The 14,101-nt window shown below is 42.3% G+C and overlaps 1 protein-coding gene across 36 annotated transcripts in view; it reads right to left on the bottom strand.

Moving 5' to 3' along the window:
• The window catches only part of MAP4 (microtubule associated protein 4), a 1,914,856-nt gene that overhangs the window by 1,002,261 nt on the left and 898,494 nt on the right, over nucleotides 1-14,101 (bottom strand). For all 36 annotated transcript variants that reach the window (XM_069210826.1, XM_069210834.1, XM_069210837.1 and 33 more), the window contains one exon: nucleotides 2,203-2,331. In XM_069210826.1, the coding sequence (XP_069066927.1) occupies nucleotides 2,203-2,331 (129 nt within the window). The remainder of the gene's footprint in view (nucleotides 1-2,202; nucleotides 2,332-14,101) is intronic.

Below are 14,101 nucleotides of genomic sequence, written 5' to 3'. Positions count from 1 at the left end.
GAGATGGAGGTCATACCATGGTTTGACAGACTATGCTGTTGTCCTGGAGGAGGGGCCCTCACTGTGTGAGGCGAGTGGGAAGGGTACAGACGTGCGGGGTGGGGGTGATGGGGTTATGTGCTTATTGCATGTGCAAATTTACTATTATTGTACTGTTTTGGAAATTAAAGTAACAAAAATATATAAAAAAAAAAAAAAGAAAACAGAATACCACAAAAGCACATAATGTTAAAAAATAGAGAACAATCTACTCACAAAACAGTGTAAAGACCTGCATCCTTGCCTCTCCAAAGCTATGAATGAAGAGTTACATTGCCTTAAAGGGGTTCCCCAGGTGTGTTTACAGTTGTAACTTTAAGAAAGGCCCTCTAGGTCTTTAACACATCAATTGTAACTATTTACACCAAAGGTCTAAAGGCTTTTCTGAGCCAGTCACTGACATTTTTCACCCACCTGGATGATTCCCTATCTTAGATAGAGACTAGGCCATTTATCATTAGGAACTATATGTCCCCTTGAAACTATGATTAGGCCAACTGCAGGAGAAACGTTATCACCTCTTGAAAATAAATTTTAATGGGAAAATATCCTAAATTGTTTTCTTCCCTCAATTCCCTTTTCATTTTCTCACACCCACCCACCTCTTTCACCAGAGCATAGTGGAGACCCTCTAAGTTCTCATTAAAACCGGTACCTTGGGTGTTCTTAAACCTGTCTTAGGAACCTGTTCTTATATTCTTATGTGTAAGAATTTTACTGACCGTCTCCTCTCGGAGTGAGATTTTCTGTGTGGAAGTTTGTTTTACAACTGAACAATGGAAGCTAAGGTGGCTTTAGACTCTGCTTTGCACAGCACTCTCTCAGATGAGAAATGCTAAGAGGACCTTAACAGGATGGTGCAATCTCCTGCAGGCCTTGCATGAGATACTCTACTGTGCAGTTATGCCTTCCCTTATCTGTTCACCAACATCTAATTACTAGAGAAATGATGTGAGGAACGGAAAAACCAGGGATACCTCGATCAGGTTTTTGTAGAAGCCAACGCGGACAGGTGATCTGCATTAACATGTGGCTTCAAAGATTAATCTAAATGAAGATGGGCATTTAAGTTCAGAATACTGAGTTTTTCTTTGACTGTAATTGAAGGGCAGGTTACAAGGACTGACATTTCATTTACCTACTAAGGGACATACTGAGGTGGGTACTTTCTTCCTGTGCTGGGATTGTGGAGCATTCCTGTGCGCTTACATGTTCCTTTATGTAAGGGTACTACCACTGGCAATACAAGACATCGGTCTCAGGCCAGCACTTAGTTCTATTCTTATTCATCACCATTTGTGTAATGTATTGCAGACCTGGTATTGTACTGCTTCAGTGGAGAACACGAGATATCTTTTTCTCGAGGGAGGGCGTTCCTTTTCATGTGTGTGACAAGAATATGGAGCATGCTTTTGAAGGGCAAAGGCACAAACCTGTGCTCGAAAGGTTTTGAACTAATGTTTTCAGTAATAGAACAAGTTTCTCCCAACAACCATCCTTACACAAAATATTCAAAGACGAGTGCATATTATTCCTTTGATCTAGATCCTAGAGGAACAAAACCACAGCAGCTAGCCAAACATTAGAAAAAATGCAGAAAACACAAACTTACTTGCTTCGATAGAAGGAAGTCCCTTATGTCTGTTTAAAAAATATATATATATTCTGCCTCATCTGTCATGAACAGAATGCGTAAACAAAATCGTAATTTCATGGGAAACTAAAAGATACCCAGAGGGTGACGTCCCTGGCTGACACTAGAAAAACATCAGTAGGGTTGCCAATCATGGTGGATGAAGTGAAGGTCTTGCAAGAACTACAAACATGACTCTTAGTAGAAAATACATGTTAAATTGAAATGAAATTAATGAGGATAAGAGTTGAATGGTACCTATTCAGTTTGATAATATATTATCACTATACCAATGTATGAAAAACAAAGCAAAGCAAGAACCCTAACCTCTGAGTTCAAGGAATATGGGCAAGGAGCAACCTTATTGCGCTGCATTATTAGCGAACCCAAGACCTGCACACAGATAATTCCATCAGGCGGCTGAGAGTGGTAAGTAATAGCACAGTCTCCCATCGCTGTAATACTTGCCATTGTTGGTTAAGAGGCCCATCCATTACCAGGCATGCCCAAAGCTGTTCACAAAGTCATACCTGACTGTTGAACCGGTTGGAAAACTGGCTGCGGTTCAAAGCAATGCTCTGTTTCCAACTGCCAAGGCTCCTTCTGTGTCCGAAATTCAGAGTACATCTTTTCTTCACCCATAGATACTCTTGAAGATTCTGAAATAATAAAGCAATAAAAAAATAAGTACCGACCTTACTTCTTACAAACACGGAGCACTGTATAGTACAATAAGGCACCAATTTAACACCCACCCCCTTGAGGATTTTGTAGTTCAGAGTCCGATAATACAGAGGCACAGGGAACCTTTTAATTCCATGATTTTTTATGAATACTCATCTGTGGCCACTAGTCCAAGTGCATTTATGTTTACCACTAAGCTGTGTGAAACCTCGCAGAAACGTTCTCGGAGCATCTGTGCATACACTGACTGTTTCTCTTCTCCGGCTTTCATAATGTCAAATCATCAACAGAAGAAGAATTAATGTGTCATGCTCTTCTATGAAGTGAACTTAAATATTGCAAGTCGAAATATACACCCGAAAATCATTCTAGCCTTAAAGTAAAGATGATTTGCTGTTAGATTTTAAATTGTTGTCATCAACAAAGGCCCGGTAGTTAAGTCCTTATGGGAAGGCACGTTTATTGACGACAGTCATCCAAACTGCTACTATACTTTCAAACCAGAGTTTACAATGGTTTCCTTAGTATTTCTTCAGAGGCCCAGAGTCTTTGTTCCCCCCTAATTTTCATTCCCAATCATAGCTGTTATCCATGTGTCAGTCAGGCATTTGTCAGATAAATGTATTTATTGAGCAGTTTACAGCTTCATCACAGCATACAGAGCATACTCATGTTTGTCCTTCACACGCACTTGTGGTAAGTTTCCAGTCTGACAACGACAGAAGAACCAACGCTAAAATGCCTTTACAGTAAAGCTGACAATAGTTTGAACTGTGTCCGTTTGCTAAAATATTCTACATATCTCAGCATCGTGATTTGAATAATCGTGATTTGATTGACATATCTATTAAGGAGACCTTTTCCTGATGAAGAGATACAATACCCGGCGTTTACAACTGTGCTAAAACTTACTGAAGAAATAACACATGTTCATTAAAACTAAAGTATACTTTTAATCTACCTGAGCATTTTTCCTTATGTACCAGATGACATGACGTGTTTGTCAACCAACCGTCAAATTTAAGAGAGTGAGCCTTTCATTAACACAACTCCGTCTTCTGCACCATGCACCGGTACTGCTCACCCAACACATCTTCCTTCACCTTATACGTGTTACATAAACAAGACTTCACTAAATTTATAGGAAGCCCTGAAAAACAAGATGCCTTGAAATGTCTGGGTGGGACAGGTATGTCGACATAATCTTCAACTAGGAGCTAGGCCTGAAATTCACACTTTCGGTCTCTGAATACTAGTTTGTTTCAATGCTGCTACTTGGAATAATAATTCTTACTGTTTTAAAACTACGTTAAATAGCAGAAGTGTGATTCCAAACATACAAATTAACTGTGTGTCAGCAGTATGTACATATTTCAATTTCAGCACGTTTTAAATAAAGACTGGCACACTGACCCATTTCAGGTGTCGCAAACCAATACAAACCCGTTTTTAACTTCGTATGGATGAGCTATTTGTATCATAGCAAAACCATGCATGCATTGTATCATAGGGTCGAAAATAACAGAACCAATTACATGGAGCAACTTGTGAGCTCTTGAGGAGTATGGAATAATTCTTTAAGGTTAATTACCAAGAGAAGAAAATGTTCAGACTTGTGGGTACCTTATGATAAACCACAGTTGATTCTGGGCTGACTAACCTGATGGTACTTCAGTCCAAATTCACTTAATCTACAATAATATTTGATGTGACCAGCTAAACAAATTACAAAAATTACAAATGCTACTTGTTTGAGGCTAGAGTGGACTCACCTATCACAAATGGGAGACCAACATTGACAATCATATCTGAGAAGGGAGACCAATGTATCTGTAAAAATAATTATTTGCTTTTCATTGGTTGAAAGATAGAATATGCAGGGGCACTGGCCTTCCACTGTGAACAGCTGTGCGAACTGTGCTGGGCATCTGTTAACTCTTTCACTGCTCAGCCTTTTCCCCCTCCTGTGCAAAGCCCTTTTTTGGGGGGCTGTTTGGGGTAGTTTGCGCTTAGGCCCCCATAATGTCTTGTCCAAATTTGTGTCCTTTTTTCCAACATCCTGGGGAGTCTAAAGGTACCCAGCGTTTGTGGATTCTCCTAGAGGGGATCTAGAAATTAGCCAAAATACAGCTACATTTTGAGTTTTCTGGAAAAAATGGGAAAAAGGTGCTACAGAAGAAAGCATCTGTTTTTTCCCTGTAAATGGCATCAACAAAGGGTTTGCGCAGTGCTAAAATCACCATCTTACCAGCGTCAAAGAACAGGCAGACTAGAATCAGAAAAACAAAATTTTCAACACAACTGTGGTATTTTACTGGGACATACCCCATTTTTCCTATTTTTGTGCTTTCAACCTTCTTCCAGTTAGTGACAGAAATGGAAGGTGGATCCCTGAAAGTTATACATTTCTGAACAGTAGACAAAATTCTGAATTCAGCAAGGGGTTCTTTGTGTAGATCCTTCAAGATGTTCCTATGGGAAGATAACACTTGAAATGAAAAACAAATATTGAAACTGAGTTGAAAAAAACAGCCATAGTTTCTTTTTCATATTTGTAGGCTGACTCTGCTTTGGACACCCACACAAGTGGGGCAGAGTTCTTATCAGTACAGATGGACCAGTGCTGGGTGAGAGGCATTTTGTGGATGTCTGAGGATTATGGAAAATCGGTGCCCATTTATTTTGGGTTGGGTGCATTGCCATGCCCATTCTGGGCACCCTCTACCCCTACACTACCAAAAAAAGAATTCCTAGTGACTAGTGGGCTATTGCACCCGATCTCCGAGCCCATCCCTGTGCCATTTTGTGGGTGGGGGGTGGGCATTAGGGTAGCCCCCACACTTAATATATGCAAAAAATAAATCCCTGGTTTCTATTGGGCTTTCTGGAGAGCCGCCTGATGCACATGAGCATTGTCACATCAGACAGCTCACGGATGTCCAATGCACCGAAACGGTTTGAGTAGCTAGCAACTCTAAAAGTCAACCAAATACACAAAAAGACATGCTACATTCAACTACTGCCAGTTCCTCATGCTTTGGGAAAAAAAAAAAAAACGGTTATTAAGAATAGAAAGATGAGCACTGAAACTGCTACAAACTAATGTTTCAGATTAGCATACAGCTGATGGTTCTGACCTGGTAACTGCAGGCCTCTTACTTATCTTTCTTGCAAAGGAGAGGCGGGACCACCCTCAATCGTTTAGGGATCACTAGCAGGGTATTGGCCGTTGCTCGAAGTGCACACAGATGCAGACTTGGAATCTCTGTGTGCCTCAGATCAACTGTGCTCACTGACTGAGTTTTCAGAACTAATTTACCCACAAATGTTGGGACAGAGGTCCAAACACTGAGGTTGTGCAGCACATACGGAATGACCACTCACTCTTAGGAGACGTACACTATATTGCTATTTTAATAGCGCTTTCCATGTTTCTTGTAAGTCCTAAAGCACTTCCTCAATAGTGCAATCCCTAGCTACTGCAAATGTATAATTAACATTGCTCATAGTAGCACTGCTAAGGACACAGAACGATTTTTCACTGGGTTTCTAGATGTCTTTCGGGTACATGATTGAAAGCATGTGGGATGTAACTTATCCTACGTGAGAAAAAACGAGGTGATGTGCATGACGACACATGCACACACTGAGAAAAAAAAAAAAAAGGATTACAGGGATGTTGTAGTTAGGGTGATGCTTTACCTGTTGAAAATAGTTTGACTTAGTTATACTTATAATACAAAACTATAACTCGTTGCCCCGGGGGGGGGGGGGGATGTTGGGGGGAGCTGAGCCCCGTGGATGTTGGGGGGAGCTGAGCCCCGTGGTGAATCCACAGATTTGCCCAAAAATAAAAATATATATTGGGCAGTTATTTTGCCCATGACCCCTCCATGTGTCCTCTGGGGTCAGGATACCTGCATCCTTACCCATTTTATGTATTTACATTCTGGTTTTTTTCCCCCCCAGCCTATACGAGACACAAAATGGCAGCTGCAACTTTTCTGTCCGGTTGCAGCTGGCCAATCAGGACCTTGCTTTTCCGCAAGCTCCACAGATAATTCATGAGTGGATCCACAGTCCTAAATAGATATATTTTTTAACCTCAAATAACTTCACAACTACTGAACAGATTTACACTAAATCACAAAAAGCATGATCTGCTGATGAAGATCTAGATTCCTGCCAAATTTGGTGGAATTCCTTTCAGCGGTTTGGGCTGTAGCCGTGTCTAAAGAATGCCAAATCCCCATCAAGTCAGAATGGAGAATGTGTTTTGGGACACCCCCATTTTTCTTGCGCCCCCCCCCCCCCCCAGACGAAATCACCCCAAAATGTTCAACACAGTGGTGTGGAGTTATGGTGATGCTTATAGAATAAAGGATTAGGAAAAATACAAGCCCACTGGAGTGCAGCATCATATTTGTGAGTTATACATATAAGTTATTCAATGACAAAAATTAAGGCTAAAGTAACGTTATGGTTAGGAGAAAATGTCACTGACAACGTAACGTTTCAAACACATGCCCTAATATTACTATAACATGTATTCTCAGCCACATATTTTTCTACTCAATTTCATTTCAAATTTGTCAGCGATATCAATAATGTCATGGAAGATGTCGAGTGATGTAATATGATGGGTAAATAGTAGTGCATGATGAGGGAGACTTACAGTTACCTTAGGGCACAAATTCTAGTTACTTTTGTTAATTACCACTGGTGAATTTCAGTGTTTTTGTTAATTTAAAATGCTACATTGCTACTGACATTTTCAACTAACTATGCCGTTACTTCAACCTTTGTTTTTTTTTCAGTGCATTTCTAGGTTTTTTTTTCAGTGCATTTCTAGTTTTTTTTTTTTTTTTTTTTTGTTAACGTTAAGTAATACTTTACCCACCCGCGCTGTGCATGGCCTTTGGCGGTAGATGGACTGAAAGACCTGGCCTGCAGCTAGGCCCTGTGACCAACCATCCACAATGCATGACCAAAGGTCATGTGAGGCATTGGCAACAGCCTGACTTGTGACCATGCCCTGCTCCCAATCCCAAGCAGGCAGACACCCACTGGTGTAGCCTCTGCCTCAAGCCACTTTGGGCTCCGGAGAGCCCATCTCTCTAGGTATCTTTGTTTTGTTTTTATGAAGGGGAAGGAGGCATGCCTTGAGGGCCCGATTCCCCCATCAGGGGAGAATTTCATTAGTAAGGGGAGTTCAACTGACATTCCATGAGAGATGTCATATGTGGCGTCATAAGCACTGCTGTTATTGATTTTAAATTCAGTGAAATCGAGGCAGTAGGCCCATCCTTTCTGGCGTAGGGTCCCTCTTTAGGTCTCCTCCCCTTCCCTTTATTCTGCTTTTCATGCACACTTCACTCTCCTGTGTGTCTAACCAGCCAAGTCATAAGCCTAAACAATAACCAGGCCCAATTTTCGAGCTATTGATGGGAACCATCACTGCTTGGGGAACACAGCATGAGGCCAGCAGATGCACCAGAGGGGAGACAGCACTCCTGCTGCTAATAAGGTCCAATTTAGCCAGAAAAGCAAGAGGCGCATGGTGCAAGTATGCCCCATTTCTACAAGGAGAGAGAAAAAATCTGCAGCCAGAGGTCAACTGCTCATGAACACCATTATGGAGTCAACATCACCAGTATTTCCATCAGCATTAGAACCCCAGGGGATATGTCATCCTCTGAAAACACCAATGTTAATGTGACTTCTGTAGCCATCAATGAAGACACTACTAACCCCCACAGCACAGTCAACTGGCCTGGGCAAAAGACTGTTGTAATGAGGTTTAAAATGCAGAGAATGCCCTTCAGAGACTTAAAGGCTATGCCCTATTTTCAAAGGGCCACAAGATAGGAATAAAGAGTGCGGTCTCTGGGATAGAGGGGCGTGACCTAGTGAGTTCATCACCATCATTTCATGCACTTGTAGCTGAATCAACACCAGTTCTGAACAATGCTCAGCCTCCTTTCTCTTGGCAGACTGTCTGGTGTTCTTAACACTACGAACAGACTAATTCAGAAATCTATACCTGGTCATTCCAGGCAGGCAGAATGCATTTTCCAAGGTATGACCTAGCCTGAAAATGGTTCAAACACCTACTCGAATAGCGGTCCATTGCAAGGTACTGCTCTGACTGACTTAAACCAATCCTCAATTCTTCAGTTTCGAAAAACTTCTGGAAACTCCCCTTACAGAAATGAGCAAATGTAAAATTTCCCAAACACAATTAGATTGAAGAAATGAGGCAGCAATTTCCTAAGCAACTTAAGAAAACCGAGCAGAGTGTGTCCAACTTGGAAGATTGCTCTCCTTGTTGAGATAAAAATATTGATGCCCTTCAGAGAATGCTGCAGGCTTCCCAAATCAAGATGGATGAAATGAAGAATTATGCACGGAGATCAAACCTGCATTTTGTGGGAATTTCAGAAGGGCTGAATGTATTTAAGATTGTGATAAACCACTGCAATGTAAGCAAAACATGATTAAGGAACATTTGTTAGAACAAGCTCCTGAGCATCTCCCCATAGTGCAGGTAAATTGGGCTCTTGCACAACTGGCATCAAATGCCAAATACCCGAAGACCATGACTGTAAACTTTGTTGACTATTGCATTACGGAGGCTATTCTATCTAGAGCTATTCAAAGAAATCCTTTTTACTCTCTGATGAATCCCAAATCAGAGTTTTTCAGATATGTCAGCAGCGGTGGCTCGTCAACGTAGGGATTTTATACTTCTAATTGGTCATTTTTAAAATGCTGGTGCACAGGCCTCAATTGTTCAACAATCTAAGTTTCAGAATATTCATCTCTGTCACCCCGGAGGAAGCCCAGGAGGTGCTGTAGAAAGTTATGAAATAAAACTGTAGCCTGGCGGGAGGGGAATGAGTGTGATTTGTAATATGTGCAATTTGATATGCAATGATTTGCCTACACTGCAAATTATTTAGATAATGATATCTAAGGATGCATAGATTGTTTTATTCTGAACACTGGGTTTCTCATCTTGAAAGATATGTATATTAGGATTAGATATTGTATATTAGCACTTATGCACTTTTATATTTTGCACGTCACACTCTGAATTGGCATATTTTGCACATGTATTTGTATTCGGGCATATATGTTGCATTCTCCAGCCGACGTGATGGTCAGATGAAGGGGTCTCAATTGGATGCTGCAGAGGAACATAAGTTTTAAGTTCTCAACTACATAGTGCCTTGTACAGTACGATATTAGGTGAATCCTAGCGAGAATAAGGTTAGATATTTTAAATCTGATTTTTGCACTTTACACTTGATACTCAGCACTTTTCTTTTTTTCACTTATTTTCCTGCAATTATATGTTTAGTCTTCTACAACGCGTCCTCCTCCTCCCTACCGTATAAAGGTCAAGGAGGTGGAGGGAAAAGAGAGCAACTAGGTGTCATGTCAGGGCACCGCAAACTAAAGGGAGGGCTGAGGGAGAGGGGGTTGAGGGCTTTCCTCTCTCTTAGGAGGAGTCTGGGTTGGAGGTAGGTGAGCAACATGGGGTGGGGCTTTTGGGGGTGGGCGAGAGGTGGAGACGGGGTGGAGGAGCAGGGCAGCAGTAATAAAACAAGCAGGGTGAGAGAGGGGAGTTTGTTACCAGGAGGGCTCTAAGGGTCAAAAGGTTTTGATACTCACAGGTGGTTATGTTGAACGCTCCTTGGTGTTAAGAGGGGGCTCTAGTTGGCACATAGATGTTTTTGGGGGTTCGATAGTGGCAAAGCTTAACCCAGCAAGTTGATAACTGCACGGCATACCAAATTATCACCTGCAAAGGGAATAGTGTGGCACTTTGTTAAAATGGATTGCTTCTTTTAACTCAGAGATTTTTTATTTTTTTTTGCAGGAACTCATTTCAAGAGCAACAGCCCTGCGAAATATTTGCAGGCATTTTTCGCTCTGACGGGGTAGTGGATGCGAGGGGACGGGGGTGGCTGTATTATTTTCAAATATGCTAGACTAGGAGATAAAGGAGGGTCTACGTGATATCAATGGCAGGTGGACATGGGTAAAAGCCAGACTAGCTGTTAAAGCCTTGCATTTTTTAAATTATTATGGTCTAGTGGGTGACAGTGGCGGCCCGTCCTTTAGGGTGGAGGGGCCACCCCCCCACCTTTTGCCCCTCATGAAGAGTGTCTGTCAGGCTGAACAAAGGTCAGCCTGACAGACACTGTCCATGTTCAGCTCAGGCAGCCATGCGCGATTTGCGCAGACTCCTGGCTGCCTGAGATGAACTTTGCTGGGCTGAGGTCACAGCTCCTATGGGCGTGACCACCTCGGCTCAGCAAAGGTGCCTCGAGGCCCTCCGCTGGGTGACGAGGAAAGCGTCACCAATTGACACTCTCCCTGGGCGCTTCAGGTTTCAGCCCTGAAGTGCCCAGGGCGAGTGTCAATCAGTGACACTTCGTCACAGAGTGGGGTGGGGTCAGCAGTCTCACTGACCCCATCCCACTCTGTGACGAAGCTGGGACTGCTGCCTTCCCTCATTGGCTGACCCAAGGTCAGCCAATGAGGAAGGCAGCAGTCCCAACCCTGTTGGGACCTGGAGGCTGAAGGCAAGTGTGTGTGTGTGTGTGTGTGTGTGTGTGTATGTGTGCGACCTTTTAAAATGAATGTTTGGTGCGTGCATGTTTGAATGGTATGAGTGATGTTAATGGATGCGCGTGTCTGTGTGTGAAAGAATGTGTGTGTGAAAGAATGTGTGTGTGTGTGAAAGAATGTGTGTGTGTGAAAGAATGTGTGTGTGTGAAAGAATGTGTGTGTGTGAAAGAATGTGTGTGTGTGAAAGAGTGTGTGTGTGTGAGAGTGTGTGTAAGAATATGTGTGTTAGAATGTGTGTGTAAGAATGTGTGTGTAAGAATGTGTGTGTAAGAATGTGTGTGTGTGAGAAAGAATGTGTGTGTGTGAAAGAATGTGTGTGTGTGTGAAAGAATGTGTGTGTGAAAGAATGTGTGTGTGAAAGAATGTGTGTGTGTGTGTGAAAGAATGTGTGTGTGTGTGTGAAAGAATGTGTGTGTGTGTGTGAAAGAATGTGTGTGTGTGTGAAAGAATGTGTGTGTGTGTGTGTGAAAGAATGTGTGTGTGTGTGTGTGTGTGTGTGAAAGAATGTGTGTGTGTGTGAAAGAATGTGTGTGTGTGTGTATGTGAAAGAATGTGTGTGTGTGAAAGTGTGTGTGTGTGTGTGAAAGAATGTGTGTAAGAGTGTGTGTAAGAGTGTGTTTGTGTGAAAGTGTGTGTGTGTAAGAGTGTGCGTGTGTGTGTGAGAAAGTGTGTGTGTGAAAGAGTGTGTGTGAAAGAATGTGTGTGAAAGTGCGTGTGTGAAAGTGCGTGTGTGAAAGTGCGTGTGTGAAAGTGCGTGTGTGAAAGTGCGTGTGTGAAAGAGCGTGTGTGAAAGAGCGTGTGTGAAAGAGCGTGTGTGAAAGAGCGTGTGTGAAAGAGCGTGTGTGAGTGAAAGAGCGTGTGTGAAAGAGTGTGTGTGAAAGAGTGTGTGTGTGTGAAAGAGTGTGTGTGTGTGAAAGAGTGTGTGTGTGTGAAAGAGTGTGTGTGTAAAAGAGTGTGTGTGAATGTGTGTGTGTGAAAGTGTGTGTGTGAAAGTGTGTGTGTGTGTGTGTGTGTGTGTGAAAGTGTGTGTGTGTGTGAAAGTGTGTGTGTGTGTGAAAGTGTGTGTGAAAGTGTGTGTGTGTGAAAGTGTGTGTGTGTGAAAGAGTGTGTGTGTGTGTGTGTGAAAGAGTGTGTGTGTGTGTGTGTGAAAGAGTGTGTGTGTGTGAAAGAGTGTGTGTGTGTGTGAAAGAGTGTGTGTGTGTGTGAAAGAGTGTGTGTGTGTGAAAGAGTGTGTGTGTGTGTGTGAAAGAGCGTGTGTGTGAAAGAGCGTGTGTGTGAAAGAGCGTGTGTGTGTGTGAAAGAGCGTGTGTGTGTGTGAAAGAGCGTGTGTGTGTGTGAAAGAGCGTGTGTGTGTGTGAAAGAGCGTGTGTGTGTGTGAAAGAGCGTGTGTGTGTGAAAGAATGTGTGTGTGTGAAAGAATGTGTGTGTGAAAGAATGTGTGTGTGTGAAAGTGTGTGTGAAAGTGTGTGTGAAAGTGAGTGTGTGTGTGTGTGTGTATCCCGCCCCCCTCCCTATCTTCCTCCTAAAGCTGCCGGCCGCCACTGGTGAGTAAAACTGAAGCTTTAGAATAAATCTGTAATATTGCGATTCAGGCAGAAGGACCATTAGTGTCGGGGGGAGGGGGTTTTCATTTTATACAAGATTTGTCTTTAAATATTTTTAATAAAGGCAGCTCAAGCCAGTCAAGCGCCTGAATATAATTAAGCAAGATTTGGCAATGGTGGATCAATGGCCTCTCATTTACCCCAAGTTCACACAATATCCGTGCTATTCTGCTAGGTGTTGGCTAGCCTCTTGAATAGATTTGTTTCTTTTGACAAAGTTATTGAAAAGAGAGAGGATTGAGACATTGGCAAACCTCTTTCAAGACAATTCTATAGTTGTTTTAGAGGTAACTTGGGAAGCTGTGGAGCCCACATGGCAATTTGATAAATCTCCGACCAGACCTGGTTGACCAAAATGCAACAGTTTATTTGGGAGTTCTTTTAGATAAATTCCAATACTGATCCAACCCTTATGGTCTGGGAAGCATTCAAGGCAGCATTCAGGGGCAGGTGATATCTTATAAAGTCAGTCTAGCCAGGGCCTGTACCCGCAAAATTCAGAGCCATCAATCTGCAGTAGGGACTACGATGAGGGAAGCCTCAGAGCCATTAGATCATCTTCATTCTCCAACACCTAGTCATGTACTATGAGATCTGCTGGTCAGCAAGAGCTAGAGCTTAGGGATTTCTTTCTGCTAGAGGTAATCACAGGCAATAAAGCTTTTCAGCAGAAGCTTTACGAAGAAAGGCAGCACATGGGAAAGTACATGGCATGGTAGACAAAAACTAAGAAGAGTAGGCAGCTAAGAACCAAATAAAAGATACTGCTACTGGGTTTATGGAGGCCTATAGTGACAGCATAGCGGAGATATTTCGCCGCCATTAAAGGTGGATCTATGAAGAAAATGAGGCAGTAAGGGTAGATGAAATGTCTGATTTTACTTCAGTGCAGTTTCAGCAAGTTTCCAGTACCTAGTATTGTAGAACATAGAGCCCAGTGAAATAGCTGCTGCCCTCAAAAATATGGCAAATGCTAAAGAAAGTGGCAGCAATGGCATTCCCACTGAAGTGCATACGGCTTTTGAGGCAGAATTGCTTCCCTTTTTAACCATTTAAAAGAAGCTGTATCAATTCCAAACATTTCAAAGACTCAGTGGTAGTGAGCTTCCTCAAAAAACGATAAGAATCCTACAGACCCCAATTCTTATTGCGCTATAAGCTTGTTGAATGTGGATTATAAATCATTCAAATAATCCACCATTCAAAATGGTTTTGTGCCCAAGAGGATGATGTCTGCTAATACAATTTTTTTTTATTCCATCCATTGACTATTTCACAATTAACAATGAGAAATGGCATTAGTAATGATGGACACTGAAAAGGCATTCAACCACATTAATTGGCAGGCTCTGTTTTACATCCTGGGAAAATTTGGATTTCCCCAATTATTAGTAAGTTTCGAGAACTTTATAATGGAGCAGAGGCTAAGATCATTATCAATAGCAAGGAGGCAGATGCCATAAGTATAAAGCGTGGTGCTCAGCAGGGGTGTCCCCTGGCT

This window comes from Pleurodeles waltl, chromosome 10, assembly GCF_031143425.1.
Source record: "Pleurodeles waltl isolate 20211129_DDA chromosome 10, aPleWal1.hap1.20221129, whole genome shotgun sequence".
Taxonomy (NCBI): Eukaryota; Metazoa; Chordata; class Amphibia; order Caudata; family Salamandridae; genus Pleurodeles; species Pleurodeles waltl.
Note: the sequence above shows the minus strand (reverse complement) of the source record. Positions and strands in the feature narration are given on the sequence as shown.